Here is a 13,830-nt window from a genome sequence, read left to right on the forward strand (position 1 = left end):
GTCAAAATTCAAACATATAAATACTAAAAAATATATAAATGACATAAAAAAATATTTCATTTCGAAAACTTTCTCTATCATATCTCGTCTTTTCCATCAATTTAATCTAAAACTTATCTTTTTGTTTTACTTAAACGCATCACATCGTACTTTGGTTGTGTACGACATAAGCAATACAGACGTTGGCGTAAACGCGTCATTTAGAAACGTCAAAATTACAAAAGCAAAATAAAATCTTTCCAAAGAAAGCGTTTAATGTATAAATTTTCAGATACACATTAATTCATTTTGATTAGGGTTATATATTTTTAATTCTACTATCAAAATTTCCTAAAGGTAATGTGTTAATGACAATGATAAGCTCCATAACAAAGCTACTTCATACTAATCGTGTTTTTGCTATGTGTAAACAATTTTCCATCTGGCATTGCTATTTATTATATAAGGATACTGTCTACAAAAAAAAAGAAAACAATCACGTGCAGGTTTCTGTATTCAAATTAACATTTAACTTCCTATTCGGCACATTTGATTTCAGTACTTTTAGAATGTTTCCTCATTTTTAGTGTAATGATTGTCTATTCACCCCAAACATCATTATTGGTACTTTAATTGGTAAACTATTACTTTATTATTATATATCGTATACTGACTGTATGAGAGAAATGAAGGAGGAAATAACAACACTTCTTTGATCTATAACAAAGAAACCTTATTACTTGACATTGTTCAAGATTAAATCTTTGTTTCATATTATTTCCTCATTCATTTAGGAAGTTTTTTTACTTTTTAAAGTTAATTGCTTCCTTATCATTGACGGAATTTTCAAAAGGTTTTTTAGATTATCTATAATGCAAATAGATCTTTGAATACGACAGTGTGCCGATCATATTCAATTGTAAGAAGAGAAGTAAATGTGATACATGTCAAAAATGGTTCATTTATTTGAGCAGTTTATTGTGTGGATATGTTTAACATTAACTACCGAAGTGTTAAGTGAGTACATCTTAAACCTTATCAAAACAATAAAGTGACTGCACATTTATGCAGATCTTGTATTTAAACATCATTGCAAATAAAACAAATATGATCTACCAAATTAATCTTATTACCGGGTTTGATTACTAACATGAGCAGCGTGACACCTGTGGAGCAGGGTATGCTTACCCTTCCAGAACACTTGAAATCACCCTTCTGGTTTTGATGGTGTTCGTGTTGTTCAGTCTTTAGTTTTCTATAATGTGTTTTGTGTACTATTGTTTTTCTGTTCGTCTCTTTCTTTTAAAGTCCTGGCGTTTTCAGTTTATTTTCTAAACATAGCGGTATGGTAATGCGTGGAAGTACGGTGTACTATGGTTTTGTTAATAATGTTTTGAATATACATTTACTGGAACATGTATGTGTATTTCAATATTCATAACCGCCTAGATACATTTTAAGCAGTGTTTAAGGTGTAAATTGCATGGTTAAGGATTGGGAGAGATCGTCTTCTGAATTAATTTTATTTCAATGGACAGGCAATTGTTGATCACAAAAATAACTATCTATGTTTCATAACAATTTTGCTTTATAATTTCTCAACTATGGTATGATTTATTTTACTCTTAAAACATTTTTTTTGTAGTTATTTGCACCAATAGTATAAACATCAAGTTCGAAGTTCCGTCAATCATTATCTACCAAAAAGAAAACATCGAGCTGAACTGCCAACTTGCATTTAACGCTTCTGTTGATGATTCGGTATATTACATTAAACTGTTGAAAAACATTTCTGGCATTTATAAAGATGTTGTCACGGTAGCATACTCATCAGATGCTGGTATTACCAACAATTTTCTTCTTGTCACATGGAGTGACGATAACTTCAAATTCAGAGCAAGCGTAAATGGATCTGTAATTTATCCTGTCTCAGAGGCAAATTTGAAGTTTATTATTACGGCCGATAATATGATATGTGGGGATGGAGGAAGCTACCAATGTTTGATCAGTTACTACACGGATAATTCGTTTAGTGAAACATCTACCGGAACTGTGAATCTATCAGGTAAATCAGCTCAATCATAGACAAAAGAAAAAGTTTAATTTATCGTTCTTTATTTTTAAATAATAATCAAGCTGAAAAAATATGTTGATGACTTTGTAGACGAAACGCGCGTCTGGCGTATATACAAATTGTAGTCCTGGTATCTATGATGAGTATATTTTGAATATCAATTTTTGGTGGCCCTCGATTCGAAAACGATATTCAACAAAACGTCAATTCAAATTCATGAGCAACTTTTGAACACCTTTTAAAGGTATTAGAATGTGGCAAAATTGAAAGAATTCAAACGGTGTTGGACCGTTTCCCTAAAAAAAAATTCTGGAGCAGAACAAGTTTACATGTGTACACCTAAAACTTTTGCATTAAAAATAATCAGTTAAGTGCCAAAAATATAGTCGTCAAAACACTGTTTTGTTAAACCTTGACATTTAATTAGATTATTTACCTTTTGATAAATTGTACTCAGCCAAGAGGCGTAATTGGCGAACTTCAAAACTTTAGATGTTGTGCTCATTTTGTTTTACGATAAAATGAGTAAATTCTCTTTCAATAAACGGGTAAAGTAGAATTTGAAGTTTATAATATATAACTGCAAAATATGAAATTTGTTTGAAAAACAACCAACGAAAATTCATACTTCCTTTGATAACAGTTCACAATAATATGCGTATCTAGTCCAGACGGTTAATTTATCTGAAATAAAAAAAGTCCTTAAAGATCTGACAAAAACTGAAATGATGGCATTTCGTATTGAAATTAGAATGAACATCATAGAACAAGTACATTGTCGGGAGGAAGATATGTTACAAAAAAACCTGTGAAACAAACATAATCAAAATACTTGTTACATTTGGAACATGTTTTATTTCAAGAAAACATCGTTAACTGCTCGCTTTTTCACAAGCCAATTTTGCCTGTGTACCTGGTGGCCGATATTTTTTGTCAATATTTATTATCGTCTTATTAAACAAAGTAGACGAAACGCGCGTCTGGCGTATATTCAAATTGTAGTCCTGGTATCTATGATGAGTATATTTTGAATATCGATTTTTGGTCGCCCTCGATTCGCAAAAGATATTCAACAAAACGTCAATTCAAATTCATAAGCAACTTTTGAACACTTTTTAAAGGTATTAGAATGTGGCAAAATTGAAAGAATTCAAACGGTGTTGGACCGTTTCCCTAAAAAAAAAATATCTGGAGCAGAACAAGTTTACATGAGTACACCTAAAACTTTTGCATTAAAAATAATCAGTTAAGTGCCAAAAATATAGTCGTCAAAACACTGTTTTGTTAAACCTGGACATTTTATTAGATTATTTACCTTTTGATGAATTGTGCTCAGCCAAAAGGCGTAATTGGCGAACTTCAACACTTTAGATGTTGTGCTCATTTTGTTTTACGATAAAATGAATAAATTCTCTTTCAATAAACGGGTAAAGTAGAATTTGAAGTTTATAATATATAACTGCAAAATATGAAATTTGTTTGAAAAACAACCAACGAAATTCATACTTCCTTTGATAACAGTTCACAATAATATGCGTATCTAGTCCAGACGGTTAATTTATCTGAAATGAAAAAAGTCCTTAAAGATCTGACAAAAACTGAAATTATGGCATTTCGTATTGAAATTAGAATGAACATCATAGAACAAGTACATTGTCGGGAGGAAGATATGTTACAAAAAAACCTGTGAAACAAACATAATAAAAATACTTGTTACATTTGGAACATGTTTTTTTTCAAGAAAACATCGTTAACTGCTCGCTTTTTTGCCGAAATGTTTCTTTTTTGATATCTATACTATTAAACGAGACGACCTCATTTTGGGTGTCGCTTCTCTTCTTTCCACAATAAATTAATCATCATGCCTCTGTGCGCTATGGGTACAGTGCATAATCGCATTTGTCATCCATTCATATGATTATTCAGATTGAGATATTTTGGGTGAAAAACGAGAAAAAAAGAAGTCCGGATATGTTTCCGTCATTGGGCGAAATTTTAAGTCAGATTAGATTTCCGGTTTGCGTTTTTCTGTATACTTTGAACATACATTAATACTACGAATACAGTGTATTTTCTGTCTTATATCCGAAATTTGAGTCAGAATAGACCTACGGTTTGCGTTTTTTCTTTTTACTTTGAAACAAATACATATACTACGAGTTTGCGTTTTTCTGTATACTTTGAACATACATTAATACTACGAATACAGTGTATTTTCTGTCTTATATCCGTCATTGGACGAAATTTGAGTCAGAATAGACCTATGGTTTGCGTCTTTCTTTTTACTTTGAAACAAATACATATACTACGAGTTTGCGTTTTTCTGTATACTTTGAACATACATTAATACTACGAAGACAGTGTATTTTCTGTCTTATATCCGTCATTGGACGAAATTTGAGTCAGAATAGACCTACGGTTTGCGTCTTTCGTTTTACTTTGAAACAAATACATACAAAACCATAAAAAGCGCCGAGAAGGTTTAGATATGATGGTTTACGTAACGATCTTTTTTCAGATGAACCTATGCAAAATCTTTTACAAGATACTATTTTAAGATTAGAACATGCTTTAGATCAGCGACAAGACGTAGATTCGGCCTTTAAAGAACTAAAACATTTATTGGTAACTGAAATTGAACTTACCTGTAAAGAACAAAAGCAAAATATTCCAAATAAACGTCATCATAAAAATAACCGAAAGCCATACTGGAATGAAGAGCTTTAAGATTTATGGGATAAAGCATGCAAGGCTGAAAAGGAATGGACGAGTTGCAAAACAAACGCTCAATCAACGCTACGCAGTACATACGTGCAAAGACGGAAACACTTTGATACATTTAACCGTAAATCAAAACGTAGGTAACAAATAGAACAGCAAAACCAGTTACATTATCTCGAGGGACATAATACGAAAGATTTCTGGAAATCTATAGGGAAGCTAGGACTAGCAAATGAACGTAAAACGCAACGTATATATCAGGTCCGAACGGAAAACGGTGAAGTTACAAATGAAACTGACACCGTGCTCGAAAAGTGGAAAACAGAATATGAATCGGCATTCAATAGCGTCGACTCGTGCAATAATTATGATGATACGTTTTTAGCAGATATCAAAAACAGAGTGCGAAATGAAAATAACTACAGAAACGATATCGATGTTAGTGGATTAAACCGTGAAATTAGTAGAGAAGAAATTAAGGATGCAGTGTATAAAGCAAAGCTTGGTAAAGCCATTGGTATAGACGAAATACCCAGTGAAATATTGCGGAATGATAATTGTATTAATTTGTTACATAAACTTGTTAATTTTTGTTTTACCGAAGGACAAGTGCCGGAAGAATGGCTCACAAGTGTAAATACTCCGATTCCAAAACCCAAAATGGATCCGTTGAACCCGTCAGAATATCGTCCCATTCCAATTATATCCGTACCATGCAAAATATATGCAGATATTTTAAATAAAAGACTTAGTTTTTGGCTCGAACAGAATGACATTTTAGCGGAAGAACAAAACGGTTTCCGAAAAAACAGAAGTTGTCTAGATTATCTCTATGTGTTACAATCTATTATAAAGAACAGAAAACTTAAAAAGAAAGACACATTTGTTTGTTTCATAGATGCAAAGAGGGCATTTGACAATGTGAACCGTGATATATTGTGGCATAAATTAATGAGTATAGGCATAAATGGGATGTTTCTAAAGGCTATACAATTTTTATATGATGCTACTAAGAGTGCAGTGAAGCTGGGACATTATTTGACTGATATTTTTCCTGTTAATTTTGGTGTGAAACAAGGCTGTAAAATGTCGCCTTCATTATTTTCTATTTATGTGAATGACCTAGCTGAAGACATACGTGCTCTAAATATTGGTGTTGACATTGATGATTTGAATGTTTCAATTTTGCTATATGCTGATGATATTGCACTTATCGCGCCAGACGAAGAGAGTCTTCAAAATATGTTAAACTGTATTAATTCTTGGTGTATGAAATGGAGAATGACTTTAAATGAGACCAAGACCAAAATTATACATTTTCGTAACAAAAAGGCTCCGAGATCAGCCTTCAATTTTAAATGCGGTGATATGCCTATTAGCTTTGACAATGCGTACAGATATTTAGGATTACATATAAACGAATTTATGAAACACAAATATACGATCCGAGAGATAACAAAATCAGCAAGCCGGGCGCTTTCTGCAGTATACACTAAATTTTTATCATGTGGAGGGATGTCATTTGATGTTTATACAAAACTTTATAAAACTCTTATTGAACCCGTGCTATTACATGGAGTCGGATTATGGAGACACAACAACTGAAGAGAAGTTCAAACAATTCAGAACAAGGCATGTAGACTTTTTATGGGAAGTTCATCAAATGCGTCGAATATAGCGGTTTTAGGTGATATGGGTTTTATAACAACAAAATCAGCCGAACTGTTAGAAACGTACCGTCTATTTTTTGAGAGTGCGATATGCTTATGACTATAGAATTACACAACATAGACGTATTTTATCTAAATTTAGAAATGGATCTCTACATTTAGCTATAGAGACAGGTCGTTACACCAAGCCAAAAACTCTTCTTAATGACAGAAAATGTAAATATTGTACAGTTGATTGTGTAGAAGACGAAAAACATTTTTTAATGCATTGTGAATTTTATTCAGATCTGCGATATGATGTTTTTATGAAAGCAAGTGAAATTAACCCAAATTTTTACGATTTTAATCATGATGACAAATTTATCTTTCTGATGTCATATGACTGTATACAAGTCTTTTTAGCAAAATCTTTATTATTTTATGTTTAACCGCAGAAAATATTGTGTATAACAGATTTTTTAGATTTTTTAAATGTGATGTAAAAGTTTTATTTATTCATTTGTAAATGAATGTTAGAATAAGTTTTAAAGCAAAAGTGTCTCATAAGTCAGTCATGGCTGGATACCGATATTTTAACTTCGATTTAAATTCTTATTTGTATTTTTATACTTATATTATTATGTATGATATTGTTCAGTATTGGTATGTGACACTATAATAAAATATTCTGTCTGTCTGTCTGTCTGTATACTTCGAGTTTACGTTTTTCTGTATACTTTGAACATACATTAATACTACGAAGACAGTGTATTTTCTGTCTTATATCCGTCATTGGACGAAATTTAAGTCAGAATAGGCCTACGGTTTGCGTTTTTCTTTTAACTTTGAAACAAATACATATACTACGAGTTTGCGTTTTTCTGTATACTTTGAACATACATTAATACTACGAAAACAGTGTATTTTCTGTCATATTCTCGTCATTGGACGAAATTTAAGTCAGATTAGACCTACGGTTTGCGTTTTTCTTTTTACTTTGAAACAAATACATATACTACGAATAAAGTGTATTTTCTGTATTATCCTGTTCCAAATTACCTATGACTTTTGGGATACCTTTTCTGAAATTCTCAAGTCACTAAATGTTTTACAAAAAAAAAGAAGATGTGGTATGAATGCCAATAAGACAGCTCTCCACAAGAGACAAAAATGACACCGATATTAACATTTAAAGGTCACCTTACGGCCTTCAACAATAAGCAAAAGCCGATACTGCATAGTCTGATATAAAAGGCCCCGAAATGACAATGTAAAACAATTCAAATTAGAAAACTAACAACCTTATTCATGTACAAAAAATGAACGAAAAACAAATATCACTGAACCACTGAATTACAGGCTCCTGACTGGAATGTTCATAATACATGTACACTAAATGTATGTTCATAATGAAATTAATAGAAAACAAAAAAATGGGAATTTTGGAAATAAAGGAGGAGGGTTGAAAAAATATTTTCCTGTCCCGAAGTACCTATGAGTTTTGATACTTTTCCTGAAATTCTCAAGTCATTAAATCTTTTACAAAATTCTTCCTACAACACTTTACATCATTTCAAATACGCTCTGAATGCCCGCGATTTCGCGGGTGTGTTCTAGTATGGTTGATTTCTAAAACGAGCTGCTTGTTAAGGATGAAAAGAATCTATAATTACCCTTTCACTTCATGTTTCTCTAATGGGATGGTTTCTTTGATAGAGGCTTGCAGCTTACAAGTAAGCTATTACGAGAGATACAAGAGGTGAACTTTATATCATCTCATAGAAAATTTAACGTACGCCATCACGAGTTCGTTAACCGTTATGGAACATCTGCGTCATGTATAACGACGGTTATGTTCTGATTTCGTAATTGCAATCCCGTTCTATTTTCCTTGAATATAACCTTCCGAACTAAATTCATTGCAGGGTGCGTATTTACATATGCAACATAGCAGGTGCCACATGAGAAGCAGGATCTGCTGACCGTATTTTAACACCTAAGATAACCTCCTTTTCGATTGGATTCTTTTAATTTATTTTGTTTTATGTTCTGTTGTTTGTCGTTTTATCATTTTATGTTGTTTAACTGGCATTGTCAGTTTGTTATCGATTTATAAGTTTAAATATTCCGTCGCCCTTCTCATATCGAATATTCTTGTAAGATAAATCCTCTCAATTCAACTATCGCTTTCAAATCTTTAAGGGGGCCTTTATGTATATTAATAACAGAAAACTAGATAACGATTATCAAGTACAGACAATGAAAAATCATTTATCATACGCTACATACTGACAGTTGAAATCATGAGACTATTGATTTTTATTGCTATGTATTTAAACTTTTTAAAACAAAAACATGTGCTGTTTAATTTTATTTCAACACATCTACATTTTCAGTGGAGCCAACAACAGTCAACATATCAACAAAATACCCATTAGAAAATGATGTTCTATTCTCACCCGGGACGGTTGTAGATTTATATTGTAATGGGACGGTCGGCTCACCACCCGCATACCTTCACTGGTGTTATCAACGTATCGGAGTCGACACCAGCCTCATACCTTATCCTGGAAATATAATACAGGAGCCTGCAACTAAAATGGAGTGCCAGTATAGTCGTCAGTCTACATTATCATATAATATCACAGATGACTATTCGGCTGTCGTTTTTCAATGCAAAGCTGAATTGAATGATACATGTTCACCAGGAAAAATTAATGCAAAGTATACACTTAGGATAAGTAAGTTTATATTTATTTCATCCAATTGATTGAATCTGTTAACAAATATATTTAGACGGCAGCGTGACCCATGCTAAGCGAGGGTATAAATACGCACCACGTCTGGTAAGAGTGCGGAAGTAAACTCTGTTGTCTGGTAACGGAAAATTTATTGATCTGATTATTGAACAGCAATGTATCAATCACTCCATCACATGTTCAGGTCCACTGTAACATTGTTGTTTTTATCTTTCATTTATGTTCAGTAAACATATAACCAATTAGGCTTTCATCTTTAATTTTGACCTCTCTCTTATGGTCTTTCTGACGACAAATATAAAACGATTTTCTACGATTCCCTAAACAAAAATATGCACAAGGGCGCTCATTAGCTATAAAAAGGTGCGGTATCAGTTCCATTGAAACAAACAAGTAAACCATTATAGGTCAAAGTACGGTCTTCAACACGGAGCATTGGCTCACATTGAACAGCATGCTATAAAGGGTCCAATTATTATTAGTGTAAAATCATTCAAACGGGGGGAAAAAACGGCACAACCAAAAGTCTAATCTATATAAAAAAAATTAATAAACTGATGAACCACATCAACAAACAAAACCTGCTAAAGATCAGATTCAACACTTTTTACATCCTCGTCTTGGTATCATTTTTCTTCTCTGACAAGCATTGCTTAAACAGTAAGTTTATAAAATAACCAGGCAGATACTTCATCAATATCATATATGTAGGTATGAACATTATGAAATCATTATCAAAGATACGCTGAGCAGTAAACTTGTTCAAATTTACTCTTTGATCAGAAAGAAAATATATTCAAGACGTAGTGCGATCTTTTTTTATTTCCTGATATTTCTTAAATCTGTTATTGATACTGTCTTGTTTTTAATTATAATGTAATTTTGATGCATTTTTCGGGAGTGTGGTTTGTTGCTTTGTTGGTGTTTTGTATATTTTCATATGCTTGCTTTATGTATATAGCTTTTCATATATAATCTGATTAAACATACTCACCATCGCGCTTCTTTATTATTAACATTTTAACAACTTGAATTAGTAATGCCATAGAACATATTTGACATATTACAAATCTGATTGCCGAAACCAAACTTAAAAGGTATGTATCGTTATTTCGGTTACATTTACGACTGTTGTATATCATTTCATTATAAAGTTAATTTTATTTTGTTTTAAATAAGAATATTATTTTTTTTTTAAATGAATATATAGTGTTACTGTTATTTTTATAATAAACGGAAGGGGTTGACATGTTCGGAAATACCGTACTATGATATCGCTCTTTTTTTTATTTAGTCAGAGACTTAATTGATATTGTTCTTGTTTACAAATGTTGTTTTTGTCATCATCATGATTCTTTATTCTTTTCATTATAAATTTTGGAGAACGAATATATTATAAATAGGTTATAATATAGACCACAGTTAACATGGTTAAGGTACAGACCGTACTGCAAAGGTAGATATGGATACAAGAAGGTATATGTATATATTTAAGAAGGAAAATAACACTTGTATCAATATATCATATTTAAAAAAAAACAAAAACAATGAACATATAGAACAAATGAGGTTTTATAGACAAAAAAGACAAACTAAAACAAAACAAACCCAGACATAATCTTTGCTTCTAAAAAAAAAGTAAAAACACAAAAATACTGAACTCCGAGGAAAATTCAAAAAGGAAAATCAAAAATCAAAAGGCAAAATCACATGTCCAAACACATCAAACGAATGGATAACAACTGTCATATTCCTGACTTGGTACAGGCATTTTCTAATGTAGAAAATGGTGGATTGAACATGGTTTTTTAAATGACCACTTACTTATATTTTTCACGAAATGAAACCATTGTAGGAATTAACAGGAATAATTCGAACGTAAGTTATCTTCGCTACTTAGAATATTTTAATTATAGATACTAAAATGACAGAAAAAGAAACAAATACGAATCTCTTTTCTTTCTTTTTTGAAGACTGATATAGGTTCCTATTTCATGTTTGAGTTGATGTTATAAAAGGATTTAAAAACTATGCGTACAACCCTCGGCAACCGTTGGTACGAAAACGTTTGCGTAAACAATATTCATTGTGTGGTCAAATCTTAGATTAATAGTTAGAAGAATGCTGAAAAAAATGCAGTCGGAATTTTGTGCTGTCATTCAAAAAACTAATTTATTATATTTGAAGATATATAGATATGATTTATATATGCATTTATTACATTTGGCTATTCAGATAGCACATGTTTCCTTATTATGCTTAATAAATAATGATAAAAAAAATACTATTAATCTATTTAATACAAGTATCGTTTTATTTATAGACTGACCTTGAGTTTATGACTTGCAGACCGGTTCACGGAAGACATTAGCCACATATTATTTGCAAGTTATTTATAAAATGACTGTGTGAACAGTACTAGTAAAATTCGTACGTGCGATTAAACACATTTTATATATTCCTCCTTTCTAATTTCTGTCGTTTTTAAAAACGTTAAATACATAACACAAAATTGTTCATCAAAACAAATTTATAATGAGTATATCAATTACTTGCGGATGAGACTAATTTTATTGACAACTCGGTCAAATTTTGTATGAAATAGGAAGTTCATATTAGTTAACTGTTCTGTTGTCTCTCTGATATTTTATTACATCTTCCCGCTTTTGTATTAACATTATATGAACCTGGTGTCATAGATTAAATTTATTCGTTCAGTGTATGCTTACTTGTATTGTTTATATGTCTTTTAATTAAGTTTTGTTTTTCTATGTCGTTTCAGGTTAAGGTGAATTTTGGTATCCGTTAAAACGTTAAAACCGCTTGTTTTAAAACTTTTTTTTATATTTTTGAAGACAGAGGTATTTGTTTGATTTGTATGACTGTATAAATCCCAAATCATTAACAAAGTTAAAACAGAATTCAGGATGGCGAAAAAATTGAAAACAGAATATGCTTGACAGGGAATATGTTATGAAAGAAAATGAGTGGCAGACACCCAATTTTGGAAATTCAAACAAATTATGGGTTTAAACTAAAAGTTTAAAATAGAAAAAAATATGTATACGAATAATAAATAAATCATTTGGTTCCCTAGGCAATTACATAAATCCCCATACTTGTTCACAATGTACATCTATGCGAGTGTATTTTTTAGCTTATGATTTTTTGAATGCTCATGTTTTTGTTTGTTTGTCTGGTTGTATAATAAGTTTGTTTTTAACCATATATGTATGTATATCTGTGTACTATTTTTATTTGAGGTTTATCAGAATAAAAAAATATTATTATTGATTCAAATAGTTTACCTAAAAAGGCCGGTTTTACCAAAAAAATCATTCATTCCCCACTGGAAATATTCTTTGCATGAATTAAAAAAAATAGTTTTAATTGATTTTTTATTTATCAATGTAGGATTTTTTCAGCCAATCAAATGAAAATAACAACTACCCTTCAATTCCACTCGTGACTCGGGATATACATGTTTGCATAACTCAGGCAAGCAAAGATGACCTCACATGGATTTGTTAATTTTTTTAATTTTTTTTAAATTGCTCTCAAATTGTTTTCTTTAAGTCTTGCATTACTGATGATTTCTGCTGTTTACAATTTCTCTCCGTTTGCATTTCTTTAGATAAAAATAAAAGTGCACAACAATTTGATTAATCAAAATTGATCAACGTCATAATTTATATCATTTTAACGACAAAAAAAACCAAAAAAAAACCAACGCTTTCAACATTTAACGTGTCTGAAGTTAGGCGAGAAATACCAAAGGATCATTCAAACTCATTAGTCGAAAATAAACATCCTGACTAAAAACAAAAAATATCTACAGACAAGCAACAGTACAAGAAACACAACATAGAAAAGAAAGGAATGAGCAGCATGAATCCCACCATAACTGGGGATTATGTTAGGTGCTCCGGGAGAATAATCGGATTTGTTCTGCATGGAGGACCCGTCGTGTTATATTCATGTCACCTCTTGGAACTTTTGGTGTTATAGCTTTCTTGTAAGTCGCAAACCTCTTTTGAATACTGATAGAAAATACAAGCATTGGAGCATCATATCACCTTGGTCAAATATACTCCGTATGCAGGCGCTGCAGAAATATTACTAGAGAGAGAATGAAAGTACACTATGGGGAAGCTGATATCATGTTTGTTGTCCTAAAACTCCTTTTCAACCTACCCTCATTATCAGTTACTAGATATCAATATGGATACGAGGCAGGCTTAAATGTATCTGATGTGTCTTTTATCTCAAGTTTCTAGTGGGGTTAATATTGTTTAATCATTAGTTTTCTATGTTGAGTATTGTGTTCTATTATTTGTCTGTTTGTCGTTTATCTTTTAGCCATGACGTTGTCAGTTTATTTTCAATCTATGAGTTTGACTGTCCTTCAGTTATCTTTCCCCCATCATTTAAGTAATTACGTAACTTTTGTATACATTGTAATATACTTCGAAATTGAAGGTACATGTATGTTTTTAGCAAAATTCTAGTGTTAAGATTTTATAACTATTCCTACCACAAATAAACGTATATCCTATATTAAAGAAAACCCAATTAGCAAGTTTAAATCTAGCATAAACCACTGGATAAAGCTTATAATGAAGATATTAATTTAGTGGCCGAAACAAGG

General features: G+C 31.4%; 1 protein-coding gene across 1 annotated transcript; it reads left to right on the forward strand.

Annotated features, from left to right (window-relative positions):
* The first annotated feature begins 870 nt into the window (after positions 1 to 870).
* On the forward strand, positions 871 to 10,310 carry LOC134704869 (uncharacterized). Its single transcript, XM_063563655.1, has 3 exons — positions 871 to 996; positions 1,625 to 2,044; positions 8,820 to 10,310. The coding sequence occupies exons 1-3, from the start codon at positions 924 to 926 to the stop codon at positions 9,191 to 9,193; spliced, it is 867 nt and encodes a 288-aa protein (XP_063419725.1). The 5' UTR covers positions 871 to 923; the 3' UTR covers positions 9,194 to 10,310.
* Positions 10,311 to 13,830: the final 3,520 nt, after the last annotated feature.

This window comes from Mytilus trossulus, chromosome 2, assembly GCF_036588685.1.
Source record: "Mytilus trossulus isolate FHL-02 chromosome 2, PNRI_Mtr1.1.1.hap1, whole genome shotgun sequence".
NCBI lineage: Eukaryota > Metazoa > Mollusca > Bivalvia > Mytilida > Mytilidae > Mytilus > Mytilus trossulus.